Source organism: Lissotriton helveticus, chromosome 2_1, assembly GCF_964261635.1.
Source record: "Lissotriton helveticus chromosome 2_1, aLisHel1.1, whole genome shotgun sequence".
Taxonomy (NCBI): domain Eukaryota; kingdom Metazoa; phylum Chordata; class Amphibia; order Caudata; family Salamandridae; genus Lissotriton; species Lissotriton helveticus.
Genome location: NC_136059.1, coordinates 1452504563 through 1452524017, shown reverse-complemented (window position 1 = coordinate 1452524017; position 19455 = coordinate 1452504563). Strand labels below are relative to the sequence as shown.

The following is a 19455-nucleotide window of genomic DNA, read 5'->3' as shown; positions in this document are numbered from 1 at the left end:
CTTTGCTTCTACCTTTAGCGTTATTGCCACAGTAGGACCCCCCCAAAGTAGCCTCTAGTGGAGGGCTGATGTGCCTGTGGGCGCATGAAAGCTGGGGAGGTTTCAAGAGAGGTGATCTTTGATCCTCCACGATAGCGTGGGCTGCGAAAGGACCCACGAGGAGCTGGAGTCTACAGTGTGCCCATACCCTTTGCCGTATCTTTCTTTATCTTTTCAAGCATTTGGTCAACCTACCACCCTAGCAGGTGTTGACCGCTGAACAGCATGTTAAGCAGATGTTGCTGGACTTGAGTTGATGCCACTGGTGGCGGTGCCAGCGGCGTCAAGAGCACACTGAATGGCTGTGTTTGAGATAAGTTTGCACTCAGATACCATCTCATGTCCTCTCTTTTTGAGCTTATCTGGGAAATATTGAGGGAGCTACTCCATTTCGTCCCAGTGGAAGCGGTCATAACAGGAAAACCAATCAATCAAACTAACGCATCAAGGATCAGTTCGCTGAGCTGCAACTCTTGTCTGCAGCATCAATTTGTTCACTCTCCTTATCAGGTGGAGGGGTGTCTCTGGTGCCCTAAGAGTTTTAGAGCAGTGTGTACCACCAGTGAGTAAGGGGGTAGTTGTCCCCAAATGTAGATGGGATCAGTAGGGAATGCTTTGTACTTTTTATCCACCAGGGAAGTGATAAAACTGGCTCTGACTGATTCCTGAAAGATGTAAGGGGCTGGATGCAGCATGCACTTGAGCATAGGCAAATGTTGGGTGGAGCGGTGGGTAGTGGAAAGAGTCTCGATAAGGAAATTCTATTCTATGGGGTCGACATGCATATTGACCTTGTGGTAAGAGGCTGCTCATGCTAACAGCTCATGGTAAGATGTGGAGTCATCAAGAGGGGATGGACGGGATGGGTCAGAATTAGTGTCCCCTGGATGGTCCACATCGCATCACAATATGGGGATGTGTCTTGAGCACCTCTCCTCCCCGTATTCCCCTGTATCAGAGTGTGGTGGACCCCTGAGGTGTTTTTTTGAGGGGGTCAGGTGATGAATCAGGCAGAGAAGAGCAAGGAGGGGGTGGTGATGGCTCAATGTCCGGCATAGGGCTGGTGGCCTTATCTGACTTCTTTCTGTGTGTGTTTTGCTGGAATGAGCATGTCATGGTCTTTCTCAAAGTTCAGCTGTTTGGGGGCTTGAGGAGTAGTCACTGGTGGGTGGGTGAGGATCCAGCCCATGTGGGGATGTATCACAAGATGCAGGTGCCAAGCGTTGATCTCGTCCCGGAGCTTCTGCAGGATCAGTTTGACTGTTGTCGGCGCAGAGAGCTTCAGAGCCGATGTTGGGAGTCTTCGGGACTGGTGCAGATTTCAACTTCAATGTAGAGGGTTTCGGCTCCAAGAGATGGGTCAGCACCATGGCTGGAGCAGGCGCTGCGAACTTTGATAGTTTCTTCGGTGCCGAGCCGAGCCCACCTATTGTGTCTAACATAGAGGTTCGGTGCCAACCATAGCCCGAAGGCAGGCAGTGTTGGCCCGAACGCCGAGCTTTCTTGGTCCAGAAGGCTAAATATACCTTTGCAGAGGGCTGCTTGACATGCGAATGGTGTCAAGGGGGATTGGCAGGGGGAGCCGTACTCATGACTACTTCTGCTGGAGGAATGTCCTTGGTTTCCAGGTTGGAGCCAAAGCTTGCGTCGGGTGAGAAAGTCAACATATCAGCGGTCAAAGGTTGCGCATGTTGTTCCGCCTCAAGGTCCTAGTTGCTGAAGAGGTCTGGTGGTTTCGCCTCAGCTCCTACACGTCATCTCAAGGTGATGGGTGCTATGGTCGTGGAGATTTTTCTTTGAGCGGAAAGAGCGGCACAGGTCGCAGGCGGCCTAGTCGTACTTGTGCAAGGGGTAGAGGTTACAGACCTGATAGAGATCTGTAAAGGGGTACTTAATGTGGCAACAAGGATCATATCTGAAGGGCGTCCGTTCCATCACAGTCAAACTATTCTCAAGAAAATGGAGGAGACGAAACCAGGGGGGCGCCAAAGGGCGAGACCCCACGTGGGGTGACAGGAGATTCAATCGGGACAAGGGACAGAGACTTCAAGGTGGAACAGTAGTAGAGGGAACACAAATGGAAACAATACAGGCGGAGGGAGAGAAACTTGTGAAGGCTGAGAAGAGCCCTGTGACAAAGTCGATCTGGAGCAAAAGAGTGCATGTCTAATTCTGACAGCAGAAAGAAAACAATCTTACAATGAGAGTCGATGCTCACGTGCATTTTCAACAAGTGGAGATGTCACAATACCATGTGACTCGAAAAACAAATTGCACATACCAGAGCCCAATATAAATCAACAAAAGAAGAGAGGTTATGTGAGCTTCATAAGCCACAGAAAAGGAGCAAAGCCACTCAGGAGTCACACATCCACTCTGGGTGGTTTAGAAGGCCCTCACACACCGACCTGGTTGGTGTCATGCTTCATCATCGGGCCCCACCAAAGAGGCCGAGTGCCTCTTCGGTGTGCTACGACGCCAGGAGACTGCGGAGCTGGTTGTGTGTGTAGGGCGTGCGGTGAGGTATATATTAAAAGTGCCAAAAGGGTATCTAAAAAATTATTTTAATATGTGATCCCTAAGACACGAACAAAGGTGAAAAAAGAACTATGTGTCTGAATGTTAAGCCAAGGTAATGGTATGGTTAATTCAGAGTTCTTTAAATTAGTCAGTCAACATGTTTCTGCCTTACAGTGGTTTAGATTTACCTAGGCATTCGTCAGGACTCAATAAACCCCGGCGGTATGGACTCTCTAATCGTCCACCCTAACCTGGGGACGTGAAAATGAAAAATCAAAAAGGGGGTGAAAAGTGCATAAAAAAGTGGAAGAGCAATTAGCTCATTCCAAAAATTCTCCAAAGTCAGGAGAGTATCTGCACCTGTAAATGAAACGATACAGACAAACACGTAGACATACACACATTTAATTAATCAAATGTATTGGTCATAGCATTTATCCAAAGTGCTCCATAATGGTGGCTTAGATAGTGTTGAAAAATTAGACACTAAAATTAACACCGTCCAAATAAACCAGCTGGGATATTACTACTAGTTCTGGGTAGGTGAAGTGAAGAATCTCGTGCCTATAGCAATTGGTGAGGCTAGAAAGGGTTAAAAACATATTAAAACACTCCAAATGGAGGGATCAATGGACCAAAGGTCTGTGACCCCACCGTAATCCTTGAGGGTATGTTGAATATCTCACTTTATAGAATGGCGCTATTTGCACCATGGGTCTCGGGAGGGGGGTTGGAGCGTACCTGGCACATCCTAGAAACAAAAGCGAAAGTTGTCACTATTTGCGATCAGGTTTTACTTAGCTCACTCTTGTAGATGTTGGTACTGCAAGAGAGGTCAGTACTCACGCCCTCAACGCTCTCAGCCCACGTCTGCCACCTAGCATATCCTCAAAACCGGACCCCGACGATAGGGAGCGGGGCCGGTAACTGAAAGATAAATGATTTTGCCGGGCGACGCTCTTCCTGGATGGGCGTGTCCGGTTTCAGATCGAGGCTTGGTGCGCGTCGGCCCACCAAGCCTCGATCTGAAACCGGACACGCCCATCCAGGAAGAGCGTCGCCCGGCAAAATCATTTATCTTTCAGTTACCGGCCCCGCTCCCTATCGTCGGGGTCCGGTTTTGAGGATATGCTAGGTGGCAGACGTGGGCTGAGAGCGTTGAGGGCGTGAGTACCGACCTCTCTTGCAGTACCAACATCTACAAGAGTGAGCTAAGTAAAACCTGATCGCAAATAGTGACAACTTTCGCTTTTGTTTCTAGGATGTGCCAGGTACGCTCCAACCCCCCTCCCGAGACCCATGGTGCAAATAGCGCCATTCTATAAAGTGAGATATTCAACATACCCTCAAGGATTACGGTGGGGTCACAGACCTTTGGTCCATTGATCCCTCCATTTGGAGTGTTTTAATATGTTTTTAACCCTTTCTAGCCTCACCAATTGCTATAGGCACGAGATTCTTCACTTCACATACCCAGAACTAGTAGTAATATCCCAGCTGGTTTATTTGGACGGTGTTAATTTTAGTGTCTAATTTTTCAACACTATCTAAGCCACCATTATGGAGCACTTTGGATAAATGCTATGACCAATACATTTGATTAATTAAATGTGTGTATGTCTACGTGTTTGTCTGTATCGTTTCATTTACAGGTGCAGATACTCTCCTGACTTTGGAGAATTTTTGGAATGAGCTAATTGCTCTTCCACTTTTTTATGCACTTTTCACCCCCTTTTTGATTTTTCACTTTCACGTCCCCAGGTTAGGGTGGACGATTAGAGAGTCCATACCGCCGGGGTTTATTGAGTCCTGACGAATGCCTAGGTGAATCTAAACCACTGTAAGGCAGAAACATGTTGACTGACTAATTTAAAGAACTCTGAATTAACCATACCATTACCTTGGCTTAACATTCAGACACATAGTTCTTTTTTCACCTTTGTTCGTGTCTTAGGGATCACATATTAAAATAATTTTTTAGATACCCTTTTGGCACTTTTAATATATACCTCACCGCACGCCCTACACACACAACCAGCTCCGCAGTCTCCTGGCGTCGTAGCACACCGAAGAGGCACTCGGCCTCTTTGGTGGGGCCCGATGATGAAGCATGACACCAACCAGGTCGGTGTGTGAGGGCCTTCTAAACCACCCAGAGTGGATGTGTGACTCCTGAGTGGCTTTGCTCCTTTTCTGTGGCTTATGAAGCTCACATAACCTCTCTTCTTTTGTTGATTTATACTGAACCGGGGACTAAGAGAGAGTTCCTTTAATCTCCCTGCCTCTCCTATTGTTGACTTGTAACATACCAGAGCCCAACACTAACTACAGTGGCACATGTCTTAATTATATCTTTTGTTAAAAATGTTTCCATTAATTTTCGATTTATTTGTATTTCTTTAAAATGCCTTACTTCAAAATTTATTTTTCCATGATTTGGTTTCCTCCAGTGTGGTTTTCCAGTTTTCAAATTTCCATATGTTCACATACATCAAACTAGGCAACATCCTCATCTTAAAAACGCATTAATAATGTCAATAGGTCAAGGACAGACAGTACCTACACAGTTGTTTTCAACTGATCAGAGACTTGACTAGGGTGAGCCTACTTTCTGCAGCCAGTCAAGGGACTGGAAAACATGTAGTCCCCACCTGCAAAAATGAGCCTCGACCACTGACATCTCGGTGAACACTTGGGTGGCAGAGCCCAAATGGTAGGACAGTGAACTGAATTGCTCCAACCTAACTAAAAACCAGAGGAAACACCTGTGGAGCTGCAGGATTGGACCAGTAAAGTATGTGCCCTGCAAGTTCATGGGCAGTAACCAGTCTCCTGGATCCAAAACCGATTAGACCCAAGCCAACATCAGCATCTTACACAAGTCCGTCCTGTGCAAAAAGTTCAGAAGCAAGATATCAAAAATCTGCATCAAACGTGTGTCCTTCTTGGGGACCAAGAAGTATCAGGAGAAATATCCTGTGCCCATCTCCACCTTGGGCAACACTCTGATCGCACCCTTGGCAAATAGTATTTGGACTTCTCTGGCCAGGATGAAGGCATGCTCATCCACAAAAAAAAAAAATTGTGGAGAGGTGGCCAAAAAGAGAAGGGTGTAATCAAACTGAACAACCATTGCAACGAAGTAACATGTCAGCCAGGCAAAATCACATTTTGCCCCCCTACTGGTCTTATATGACCCATAAAGGGGTAACTAAAGTGACACGGCAGCTACAGGTTGTGAGGAACAGGATGAGAACTGCTGCATGAACTGGATACCAATTTCAAACAAAGGAAGCTGAAGCCTGTATGTGTATCATGGTCAAAAGGTGTATAGCGTTTAATAAAAACAGGTCAAAAGTGGCAGAAGAAAACCCGTTTTGCTCAGAGAGTCAATTCTTTATCAGAAGGGACAGTAAGGACAGAATTGAAGTTCACCTTACTCGCAGAAGCCTCAATCAGAAAATTCTGCAGGGTTAGGTGTTGCATCAGAATGATGGATCCACAGGCCTGTGGTACCGAACAATCTCACAGATGGTGCAGGACAAGGTCTGAACCAGGTTACCATAGGAGCATCGATCAGGGCAACTTGATACAGCAGTAAAGGCTCAGTAACTGATGGCTTAAGTTGCAACATTTCAGTCAGCAAATTTGTCTTTGTTTCCACCATGGAGAAGCGTAAATCGAAAACCTATGCAAACCTGCGTACAACCACTGTAAAAGTCACACTCTCTTAAGTAGGTAGGCTGAAGGGCACAGACCACTGGCATTACGAGGGTCGAAGTGGAGGCCAGCATCATAGAAAGAGGAGAGAGAGTAAACTGTTCTCCTCATAATCATGTTTGTAGTGAGGAACCTGTTCAAGCCCCTGGACCACATTGGAGCTGGTACCAAAATGTTTCTTCTAAACTCCGACAGTACTGGTGGTGAAACAAAGGAACAATATGGGAATCCTCCCTAGTCGCAGGCAGTATTTCAATCATTTTGTAGCATGACGTAGGCTGGTATCTGGGTGAAGTTGCTTTTGATCTGGCATTAAAATCAGGATAGAGTCCAGAACCAGTGTCTTTGGAGCAGAGGTCGGCAGTGAACAGGGCACTACCGGTAGGGCCTGCGTCAAAGGTGTGGGGAGAAAGCCTGGCTCAGGCTGATGCCTAAATGGGGTCAGTTGGTACCAGGGAGATCTGATGGTGATGCCTAACTTAAGGCCTCAATGGGTCTAGGGAGGCCAAAGAGACCCAGGATCATCTAAAATAACTGTAGCATACATGGTGAGGTGCAATAATACTCCATATCCACAAAAAAGGGCCCAGAGGTATCCTCGTAAATGATAGGCCTATTAGCCTAATGGATTGCACCCAGAAGATTTAACTAGGATTCAGGAGTGGATGGCAGAACAGAATTTCCTATCACATTTCCAGGTGGGCTTTAGGGAGAAGACTAGGACGGTCAACCAGATATTCCGTTTCAAGATGATGTGCGGGAAATACATCACTATTGGGAAAGAGTCTGTATGTGGCCTTTATGGAGAAGAGGGCCACATTCGATCAAGTACCAAAAAATGCACTCAGGGAGGTGCTGGCGCGGATAGGGCTGCCTCATGATCTCCTGCATCCTTTAATCAGGCTGCATTCAGATATGTATGCCCAGGTGAAGTGGAACGCCAGAGTGGTTTAACCCCATGGAGGCCTATATAGCGGGGAGTATGCCAGGGGTGTGATGCCTGCCACCCTCTTTTCTTTGCTTATGAATGATGTAATGGATGGTTTTGTCCAACTGCCAGCACAACACCCCAAAGATAGCTGGTGCACACGCCCCAGTACTGCTTTTTACGAATGATACCCTAATAATCTCACATACCCCTATGGGTCTAAATTTGTTGAATCACTTTGTAGAATTCAGCAAGTGCAAAGCGCTTGAGATTAATGTGAGAAAATCCAAACAGGTGGTATTAAATCCCCACTACTCATTTAGAAATAATCTGACTGATCCCCAATCGAACAAGAGCTTTGACTACCTGGGAGTTAGATTCTAGAAGAAGCACACTTGGGATCTTCAGATACATAAAAGCAACACCCTCTTGTCCCATACGGCAGCGGTGATTGCTAGGAAACATAAAACAACACTCAATAGATCAGTCCCCCCAGTTGTTTAGGTGTGCAGCGCGTTGGCTGTGGGTGGAGCTCTTTATGGTGCTCAAATATAAGGCTTAGATGATACTTCAAGACTCATCACCACGTTATTAGGTTCATAAGGATCATAGCAAATGTTCATCGGGTACTCCCCTTACACCTTTAAGGTTAGACTTAAATCTGAAAAGAATTGGTCAATTGGCTTGTTTTAAAATATTGACTTATTGGGCTAGAATTTGGACAACCAAATAGCTAATCCCATATAAAGTACCTTTGCAGGAGCTTATCGCACTAGACTGGAATTGTATCACACAGTGGTTGAGTGCAGTAAGATCTTTATGCAATAACCTAAATCTAATGAGTATATGGGAAGATCCTACTACGCTGGATAGGAATTCAGGCAGACGAATAAAAGGTATTTTCTAGGACTTTGTCTTAGAAAAACATGGCGTGACATGAGGTCTGAAGGGCTACTGGACACATTTCTGAGCCACAAGCCAACTCCACATTTGTAATCATTTCTCAATAGGATTATTCCATCTGATGTTAAGTCTCTGTACATTTATTTTCGAATTGGGACATTGCCGCCAAGGTCCTTTACTGCAAAGTGTCATGGCCAAGGACTTAAGAGATGCCCTTTTTGTTCGAATACTGCTGAATCTGAAGTACACATCTTATCATTTTGCCATAAGTATAAAACTCCCAGAGCCAAATAAAACCTGGTATTTTTATCCTTGTACACATTGTCCATGGACAATGAAATGACTAATGTTACATATCATTCACTTTAGTCTGCCTGGTTACATTGTAGCCCATCGTATTTTTTAAAATAGGTATTTGTATCCTTGAGCCTGCTCATTAAAATTGTAATCTTTTTGTAGGACAAGAAATTCAGGGTGGACTGGAGCTACATAGCTAACAAATGCACCTGGGATTGGATTGTCTTAATTATAAAAACGGCCAAGAGGTGAACTGAAGAGCTTCTAAAAGAAATCCTAGAGATAGAAGAAGCAATCAAAGCCGACACCACTATTCAAGACACCAATAAACAATTGGATAAGATCCAGAGTGACTTTGGGGAGTATCAAACCTATATGGTCAACCAGAAAATCAAAGGTTTGAGAAGGAATCTAGATAGATTCAGCCACGAGTGGGCATTCCCATATGTAGAAGGTCAATACTATCTACAAGCCCAAGAACAGATACCTCACCCACACACAGCTCTGAATAAAATTTAACAGCCAGTGTGATCTAGCTCGGTTTTAATTGGGACGGGCGGTACCATAGTTTGGACCCCGCAGTCCCTATTTTTGGGTTGACTCTGCCGCACACTGTAATTAACTGCCTGGTGCATAGGCAGTATTTGATATCACACCCTAGCACCATGTCTTTATTCCTTTTTCTTTCACCCAATTTAACACAGTTTCTTTTGGGTTGGTGGATGCTAATGATGAGAACCTGAGGAAGCAGGCGAGTACCTTCCTGCTCACTCCCATGGTGTTACTTCCGTGAGGCACCACCAACCCCCTCTCACACTTTTTCTTCATTCTCACGGTTGCTCTGCGTATCTGTAGCACAATCGTATCACATGAGGGTTGGGTTGGAATGGGGGGGATACCGGTTTAAACCAACGCATCCAAAAATTTTAATAAAAAAAATGGTGATCCGTATCCTCATAGCACAGATGGTATATGATAAATCCACTGGCCCAACAGATTGTTTGAGATACAATAACTGATTGGTTAGGATTCGAGGAGGATAGTGACCACGTGAAAAGGTCTTGTGTTGTGAATGATTGAATTTATCTGTGACAGAAAATGGGCCTGAAATGTCAAACAGGAATGCCGTGACTTTTCTGTAAAGCTTGCGTCATGATCTCTGATATTTGGAATGCCTTCAAGTAATGTTTGGAGCCACGGCACCAAAGACACAAATTGTGCTGGTCTTTGACTGATATCTGTTTGCTACAGGCATGACACAGCTTAAGTCATGTGATTGCAATATCAGTGTTGTAATTTACCTCTCTCTGAATCAACATACACTTTTATCCCATTTGGTTTGTCCAGTTTCCCCCCTGTGGAATTTCCCGGTTGTAAAGTCCAATGAGAGCTTGCTAAGAAATGTTGGTCTAATGTCAGTTGCGACAGTTGAGTTGGAGAGTGGATAGCTGAATAAAGAAGACTCTGAACTTACCTCGTCTTGTCTTCATTTCAAGTACATTCTTTTCAACACTGGCGACAATTTTCTTGTGAAGGGGCAGTTCAGCCATGTACCCTTTGAGTACTCTCTCCTTTTCTGGTCGTTGGAAGAGACAGTTTGTCCTTTTGTGAAGAACTTGTTCTCGTTGTGGAAGATTGGGGCAAGATGACTGGATTCCAGATTCCGGAGTTTTGAACACTGCGTTTCTTGCTTTACCTGGTGCCAGTGTGGAGGTTTCCTATGCACTGGAGTCTTTTTCTCCTTCCAGTCAGTGCCTCTATTCAATTCTGTGAAGTGTGTCCCTGCAGATGTGATCCCAGCAGAGAGGTTTCCCAAAGCAGAGTTCCTTCTACATGTGTTGCGGGACGCAGTTCTTTTCCGGGTCTCTGCAACTGTGCGCCTGCGCAAGATGGTGTGTACTGCACAAGTTCGTCTGGCAGAAAATTACTTCCAGTCAGGAAGGGAAGCCTCCTCAGCTGGAGTTATTCCTGTGGCCCGCCTATGTAGGTGGGACCTGGGAAGGAGTTTCTAGACACGGAAGAGCATCAGGGTTCTTCAAGTCGGGAAGCTGTGAAACTGCGGAAGTTTGGACACTTCTTTCACTCTGAAACAAGTTTTTGTGTGCAGCATACCTACGCAAGTATCTAGGGACATATTCTCCTCTGTGCCCGGTTCTCTCCCTGAAAATAAAGGTGCAGTTTTAAGACCTAATTCTGTACTTGTGCCAGTCTGGCTTTGGGCTTCCCATGTTCTTCCAGTCTATCTCAAGAGCATCACAGTGACACACACACCATTTTGTGTGTCTTGTGTTTTTTTCTCTCCGAGTGCCATTCTTATCCATCTATTTCTGCAGCGGGGATACACACCCCTTTATGGTGTGTCTGAGACCTTGGGGTTACATTTATCTAGCAGAGTGGTCTTGCTAGGCCTACTTTCAAGTATTAGTTTTCCTTGTAGGTAAATTTTTTTTTTAAGTCTAAATAGGATGGCTGCTGCAAGCATGATTCAGCCTCCCTCATTTCTTAATGATATAGGTGAAAACGATATACATTGGAAAGAATGGGTTAAGTTATTTGAATCTTATTTAATTGCTATTAGGGGTGAAAGGTTCACTGCATTACGTAAACAACATATTTATTACATAATTTGGGGGAATATGGTAGGAAAATGTAGGTGTCATTGCCTGAACCTGATAATGCTGGGCAAGAGGAACAAGATGCGTTGGATATCTACGGTACCACTCTGCTTAAGTTAGAAATTCATTTTGGTGACAAGGTAAATGTAATATTAGAACGACACAGGTTTTTTTGTAGGGTGCCAAGAGAAATAAGAATCTATAAGTAATTACAGTGCAGCTCTGAGGGGTTTGAGCAAGTTGTGCGATTTTGGTAGCCTCACAGATAAGTTAATCAGGGATCAGCTAGTACGTTGTAATAATAATGTGTGGATCCAAGAAAAACTATGAGACAAAAATCCTGCTCAGAGAGGCCATTGACATTGAACAATCAGTGAAACACAGGTAAGTGCATCAAAGAGATGAGGACTCCTACAAAAATGGTTGCCAATATTCAAGAAAGTGTAGTCGAAAGGGAAATTTGTAAGGCAAAGAGTAAAGAAGTGATTAGGGTAAATTTCCTCTAGGTGAAAGGAATCTTAAGTGTTTCAGATGTGGCAGCAGTAATCATCTGGCAAATAATTTACAATGTCCTGCAAGAAATGTAATATGTAAGAAATGTAATAGAAGGGGACATTTTGGGAGAGTTTGTAGAGGGGGAGAGTTAACCAATAGGGAAAATGCTGAGAAAGAGGATGGACAAGTTAAGAAAATTACTAGTGGATATTCTAATAAAAAGAAATATATTGTCCAAGTTAAAGATACTCAAGTGTGAAATCAATTATCATAAGTGTGAGGTATATCTCAACAATAACGCAGTGTCAATGTGTGCAGATTCTTGTTTGCCTTTCACTTTGTTGAATCATTCAGATTTTGCAAATATGAATTTAGGAGGAAAGGTATTACTAGTTAAACCTGACATTTCACCTAAAGGTTATACTAAGGAACCGATACCGCTTATCGGTATGCAGGAAATGCTTATTGAATTTAAAGGCAGATCTACTGTTGGAAAAATGTACATTGTAGAAACTTGTTAAATTTGTTCGGATGGCAACATCAGAAAGAGTTAGTTATCATTCTCGATCCGAATAAACAGGAGCAGGTTCTTTTATTGGAGGAAGCCACGGTTGGTGCAGAAATATGTGAAAAATTAATTCCCTAAATTTATTTCAGAGAAACTGGGATTACTTCATGATTTCCAACGTAAGAAAGTTAAGGGTAGAAGCCAGGCCTGTGGTACTTAAGTCTCGCCCTGTACCTCATTTGATGAAGGAACCGTTGGAGAAATAATTGAATAGGTTGTGTGGTACGGGTATCATTCAACCTATTGATTCTTCAGAATGGCTGGCTCTGATTGTTATTGCAGCAAAGGCAAATGGAGAAGGCATTCCTTTCTGTGTGGACTTGCTAGGCTTAACGAGAACATCTATCTGGGTTGAAATATACCCACTTCCACAAATAAATGAAATGCTTAGTACCATAGGTCAGGCTTATTATTTCAGTGTTAGTGACCTTTCTATGGCTTACCACCAAGTAGACTTCGAACCTTAATCTAGACCCCTAAAGGCGTTTATTAAACCGCCTGGGGCGTTCAACGTCCTGAGAATGCCTTTTGGTCGGGCATCGGCAGCAGCGTTGTTTTAGACAATAATACACCAAATCTTAAAGGGCGTATATAATACACTATGTTTTCTGGACGATATTTTGGTGTACGGACCTACAGTAGAATCCCATGACCAAACTCTCAGATTAGTTTTTAAGAAATGTATGGATGCTGGATTGACAGTGCAACAAAGTAAGTGTCATATTGGGGTCACAGTTGTGGATTATTTAGATCTCCCAATTTCAGAAGAGGGGTTCAGACCTAAAAACAGCTTACTGTGTGCAGTGAAGGAAGCTCCTTATCCTCAGAATAAAGATGTTCTCAAATCCGTTTTAGGGGGATTGGGATATATGGCAAAATATATTAAAAACTTCTCAAGTAAATGTAAGCGTTTACGTGAATTATTGAAAAACAGCAACGATTTTGTGTAAAGAGAAATACAAAAACATAATTGATTCAACTGCTTAATGTACGTTTGACCGTAGGAGAAAAACTATTCTCAGTACTGATGCTTCTAACAAAGGCCAAGGTGCCCCGCTCTCTCAGAAAGATGGAGGGAATGAAAGGATTTTAGCCTTCGCAGGCAGGTGCTAACAAAAGCAGAGTGTAACTACTCTGTTGTATTAAAGAGTCTCTGGTGTGTTTTTGGGCAGTGAAACACTTCAAATTTCATCTCTGATGTTTAGATTTCACTGTCCACACAGATCACAAATGCCTTATGTTTATGTTCTCTATCAAAGGAAGGGATTAAACATAGTACTCCTCCTACATCCAAATGGATATTAGGTCTTGTAAATTTCTGCTTCAAGGTTGAGTACGTTCCAGGAGGCGAAAATACTATTGCAGATTTTTTGTCTAGAGCCCCTTTACAAATAGAAACGCCAGAAGAAATGTTGGACAGTCACATTTTATCTATGCAGGTACCTGTGTTATCTGAAGTCAAATGGGAACAGAGCATGGAGAAAAACAAGACAATCAGTTTAGTCAAGGACCAGATTGTCAATGGCTGGCCTAATAAGTGTAGTGAGTTTAACCCCTTCCACGCTCATGACGAGCTGGGCTCGTCATGAGGTAGCCTCCTCGCACGCTCATGACGAGCCCAGCTCGTCATGTAAAGTGCGGTTTTAAAAAACTCAGCACAGGAGCGGAATAACGCTAGCGCGCATGTGGTTATGGAGGAGATTAGGGATTTCGGGAATTAAGATTTGAACTTTGTATCATAGAGGGTAAGATTTGCAGTAATAATAAACCTTTCCTACCTCCCGAGGATCTCCAGTCAGCAGTCCAGTCCTTAGTCATCTCACGAGTAGAATACAGTTTGGTGACCCTAGCAGGGCTTCCTAAATCTAGGTTAGCGCCGCTAAGTGCTACTCTGAATGCCTCGCCCAGACTCATCACAGGTGCTAGAAAGCATGATCTAATTACACCTGACGTAATCCAGCTTATTTGGCTTCCAATTGAAGCAAGGATCTGTTTCAAGATAGCCTGCCTGACACATAAAGCTCTACACTTCAATAGACCCATTTACCTGGAAAAAAAACTTGAGCTCTCCGGATCCAGGTGAAAATAAAGAAGCTCCAATACCCTACTACTGAAACCTCTGAAGTTCAACAAAGAAAGAACTTACAAGTGCACCTTCTCAGGGCTAGCTTCAAGAATCTGGAATTCCTTCCCAATGGAGATCAGAGCCAACCCCTCGACTGCTTCATTAAAAAAACAGGTCAATGGCTACTGTTGTAAGAACATCATCAGCAATAGCCTCTTTGTCTTTGTGCTGGATACTTCCCATTCGTGCTTGACAATCATTTTTACGTTATGGGTCGAAATATATGTTTGACAATTATTTTCACTTTGTGTTTGAAATATGTGCTGGACAATCTTTTTTACTTGAGGTTTAAATTGTATCTTGTCGCTCTTTGAAAGTAGTTTGATGCTGAAACTGCTTGGCCATCTAGGCTTCCTCAGCAATAACCTCTATGACTTTTGCCAGACACTTCCTCTCGCTCAATGAAGTTATGCTTGACAATTATTTTCACTTTACGTTTGAAATATGTGCTGGACAATCATTTTTACTTGGGATTTAAACTGTATGTCGTCGCTCTTTGGAAGTAGTTCGATTATGAAACTGTACGGCCCATCCAGTTGGGCTTCTACATGTTGTTCACTTGCTACCTCTTCCTCCCCTAGCACCCACATTTATTCTTATGCCTCAGATTCTTCTCATGCTGCTTTATTGTTATTTCCTCAGTTTTCTCTTTGTACAGCACTCTGATACCCATCTGGGTCTTGTTTGCGCTGTATAAAATTTTCAAATAATAAGATAATACCTCCAGAAGGTTTAAGGAAGAAAATTGTAGAATTGGTCCATGAGGGACACTTAGGCACAAGTATCTAAAAAGATAGACAGGATAAACTTCTGGTTCACCAGAATGAATTCTTTAGAGCAGTGTTTCCCAAACTGGGGTCCGTGGACCCCCAGGGGTCCTTGACACATTCCCAGGGGGTCCGTAGACAGCAGTTTTAAAAGCACAGCAAAGTTTCCTGTATAATTAGCAGCTTTTGAGCAACAATAAAAGTGTCAAGATAATGCCAGTGATTAATGTACCTGCTGGAGAGAGATGAGAGTTTTGATCAGTGGCAGCTTTGACTTAACTAATGTAGCACAGAGGGTTTATATGCCTACTGCAAAGAACCTGTAACATGCATTTTCAAAAGCAGTATTTTAGATGCATAGGTCTGTGGGTACTGCTTTTGTCACAGAGATTGTTTTGTTACAGAGAGACCTATAAACTTTCATCAAAGAGCTGCTTGCAAACTGATTGGTACCAGTTAGTTACTTATGTTTTTTCCCAGTCATTCATTAACCTGATGCTGTTAAAAGGCCTCGTACTGCGAAATAAAACCAACAATTTAAAAGTTAGTCACGAAGATGCAGCACCAACCTTCCCGTTAAATGTTTTCCTTTAATTCCTTCAATATAAAATACTAAGGGCCAGATGTATGACCCGTTTTTATATACGCAAACTTGTCCGCAAACCTATTGGGCCATGTACATAGCCTATTTCGCGAGTCGCAATTTTTTTGTGACTCGCTAAATAGGTTTTGCAACTTGCTATTTGGAAGGGGCATTCCCTTCCGAATAGCGAGTCTCAAAACCATGTACATATGTTATGCAACTGCAATTGCAGTTGCAAAATACCCGCTATTACCACCTACTTCAAGTAGATGGTAAATTCAAGTCCCCAGGGGACCCCCTTCCCTTTACAAATGCATGGAAAATTATTTTTTAAGGACAGGCAGTGGACCACTGCCTGCCCTTAAAAAATTAGACGAAAATGTTTCAATTTCTTTTTTTTTTTAAATGCATGTAAATGGGCTGCATTTTTTAAAAATGTTTTACTTAAAAGCAGTCCCAGACATGGTGGTCTGCTGAGCCCAGCAGGGCACCATCCCTGGGAGGGCTGTCATTCCCAATGGGCTCACAAATTGCGAGAGGCTCATTAATATTAATGAGCCTCGCAATTTGTGACCCCATTGGGAATCCCAAACAGTGTTAAACACACTGTTGTACATTTCATTTAGCGACTCGCAATTTGCCACTCGCAATGTGTTGCCAATTGCGAGGCGCTAAATGAAATGGTCGTATATCTGGCCCCAAAATCCTTAGTAATTTGAGTATTTATTTTGTGTGCATACGTGTTTTTGTTTTCGAATTACTGTTTTAATATTTGAAATTTAAAATCATACAAATTGCTTGGGGGTCCCCGGCTTCCAGTGGTGACTCAATGGGGGTCCTCAGGAGTAAAAAGTATGGGAACCACTGCTTTAGAGGGACAAATCGTTAAAGATTGTTACAGCTGTGCTAAAAGTGAGACAACTAAAATCACACTGAAGGCCCCTTTATCCCCGGTTGTGGTACCTCAGAAACCATGGAGTAAACTTGCCATGGACATCATTGGACCGATGGATAACATAGGAACTTATAAGAAACATATGTTGGTGTTAATTGATTATATCTCACATTGGGTCATGTATAGATCAGTGCGAACAGTGATATTGTCTTATAATTCCTAAAAGATGCGTTTAGCAAGGAAGGAATGCCTTCAACTATTGTCACTGACAATGGTGTCCAAATCACATCCCAACAGATAAAAGATTTTTTGCAAACCCTCAATACAAAACATGGGAAAACTGCTTTGTATTGCCGCAAAGCAAATGGTTTAGTTGAGAGAGCTAATCGGTTGATCAAAGAACATATTCAACTAGCACTCGTAAATGGTCAAGATGTGGAAACATCCTTAGATGATTGTTTTTGGGCATACCACACCTCACCCAATTTCTTCACAGGCATGTCTCTTTTCGTTTCCCTCAGAGGGAGAGAACCATGTACCAAAATGAACCCCCCATGGGTGGCAGGAGGTATGGATGTGAGCACCGATAGGGTTAAAACCAGAGAGAGTGTAGAACATCAGAGCCAATACAGGAAATGATATGATGGGAGGAATGGAGTAAGAAATCTCACATGGAAAGGGGGTAATTTGGTATAGGTTAAAGGAGCATTAAGGATCAGCAAAGCCACAGCAAATTCTATCCTCAATGTCGTGTGACCAAAGCTTACCGAAATGTAGTATTACTTGAGAATGATCAGTTATGGAGTAATATGTTGTTTTCCTTATGATGTAAGGGAGGTGTGTTGTAATTTACCTCTCTCTGTATCAACATACACTTTTATCCCATTTGGTTTGTCCCATTACCTGCTGTGTATATTATTTCCCAGTTGTACATTCCAATGGGAGTGGGAGCTTGCCATGGAATGTTGATCTAATGTCAGTTGAGGTGGAGTGTGGATGGCTGAATGAAGAAGACTCTGAATTTACCTCATCTTATTTTCATTTCAAGTACATGCTTTAAAAAAAATCTTTAAAACTGAAAAGCTGGGATCAGAGTTCTGTATCTGCTTTCAATAGTGTGGAAAAAAGGAACCAATGTCAGTGTGCAGGGGTGGTGCATATAAGCAGCTCTGAGTCGTCACTTCCAGAAGAGGGGTCAAGCCTCTACAGAGTCCAATAGCACCGCTTCCTGCATGCTAGTGATGTTACAGGAAGTTTTCCAGCATTGGCTTCTTTTTTTGTTAGGGGGGTCCAGATGGGGACCATACCCCTGTTTTATTTGTCCTGTGTTCCCCCAACCTCAGCACAGCTATTGAATGTGCCAGGCTGTGATACAGAAAAGGTAAACACCCTGCAACCAGTTCACTGCAAGCCTATGTTGTTTGTTTAAAATTCTTAAATCCAACATTGTGTCAGATTTAACATATTAAGCAAACGAAAGACACACACAATCTCTCTCTCTGTTTATGAGTAACCTACGTTTTGTAGGTGGCGTCATCTTTTTATTGGGTTGGTCAATGTGTGCCGCTTTCCATAAAATTCACTTTACTTCAAGAGATGCCACTGTTTTTCACAACCAGTCTGGTGTCAGAAAGGTTTCAAAATGTAATGTAAGGGATCTACCAGCAGAAGTATCCAACTATGCAACTAGTTAGAACTCAGACAACCGTGTCATCTTTCTGATGTTTGCAAGGTGGTACCATTATTTTAGTAATAGAAGCACCTGTTAATTACTTAAATAGAAAGGAATACATGTGGTATTAAGCAGTATGTAAAACTAAGTATTATTATTATTATTATTGTAAAACTTACAATGTGAAGAAAATCAAGTGGTGTGGCTGTGTGAAGATCCCAATTCAGTTTATCCAGAATAATTCTTTCCATCCGAAGTATTTCAGCAGGAGAACAACCACATTGACTGTCCTTGGCCAACACCTTCAGCACTGGAATTCGCTAGGAGAAATATGAACCAATTATCATGGCTGCCAAGCACAGCAGTTGATAAAGTCAGATATTTTAGGCAAATGAAATATATGTACACCTAATGAATAAACAAATATCATTTTGAGACTGCAAGGTTTTCAGACTAAAGAATGATAGAGCCGATGGGACAGCTTACGGAGTCCAGTGTTTGCCTCTATTATTTACAGTTTTCTGATGGTAACAAGTTTGAACCCAAGGAAGGCAGATTCAACCTTCTATTCGTCTCAGGTCAGCACATTGAGTGCCACTTCATTGGAAGAGTAATCTTCAAGAGAATACGGGAGCGGACACAGGGGAATACCATCTTAAGTCCATGCAATATGGCTTCAGGGAGCAGCTTCGTACAGTGCAGCAGCGCTTAAATCCCCATCTATTCCATAGCTAAGCACTGCCCATTGTGTCTAGTCTTTATGAAACTATCCTGTGTTTTCAATAAGGTAAATCGAACCAAACTCTGGTTGCTTTTCCTTGAACTGCGAACAGATGTAGCTCTAGTGCATATTAAATAGGTCCTACAGCAACACCTTTCAGCTAGGGTGCGATCTGGACCTATGGGGAGCTCTCAGAAACACTTAATTTACAGTACAAGGATGTATACCAGGGTTGGGTTCTTGCACATCTCCTATTTATATGTACATTAATAAACCTAAGCATCATTTGATCGCTTCTGGTTTACCTTCTGTTAACACTGTTCTTACTCCCGTCCTCATGCATGCAGAAAATGCAGTCCTACAGGCCCACACTACTAAACCCTTGCTGTGCTTAGAGTGCCTTCTCTCCGTTTATTTCTAACTTAGACTTAGCTACCAACTTCTCTAAGTTGCACAAAAAGGCAAGTGGCCCCAAACTACGGAGTCTCACTATAAACAACAGGCTTGAAAAAATACTCCATTTCCCTCATCCGGGGGGTTTATCACGATCCCTGGGTGGCAAACCGATTATACTACTACTGAACATTTATAAAACCCAGTGCATACA

At 43.0% G+C, this 19455-nt stretch overlaps 1 protein-coding gene across 2 annotated transcripts in view; it reads right to left on the bottom strand.

Annotated features, from left to right (window-relative positions):
• Window positions 1-19455, bottom strand: part of CCNI (cyclin I) — a 431201-nt gene that overhangs the window by 68836 nt on the left and 342910 nt on the right. For both annotated transcript variants that reach the window (XM_078676373.1, XM_078676374.1), the window contains one exon: window positions 18307-18447. In XM_078676373.1, the coding sequence (XP_078532499.1) occupies window positions 18307-18447 (141 nt within the window). The remainder of the gene's footprint in view (window positions 1-18306; window positions 18448-19455) is intronic.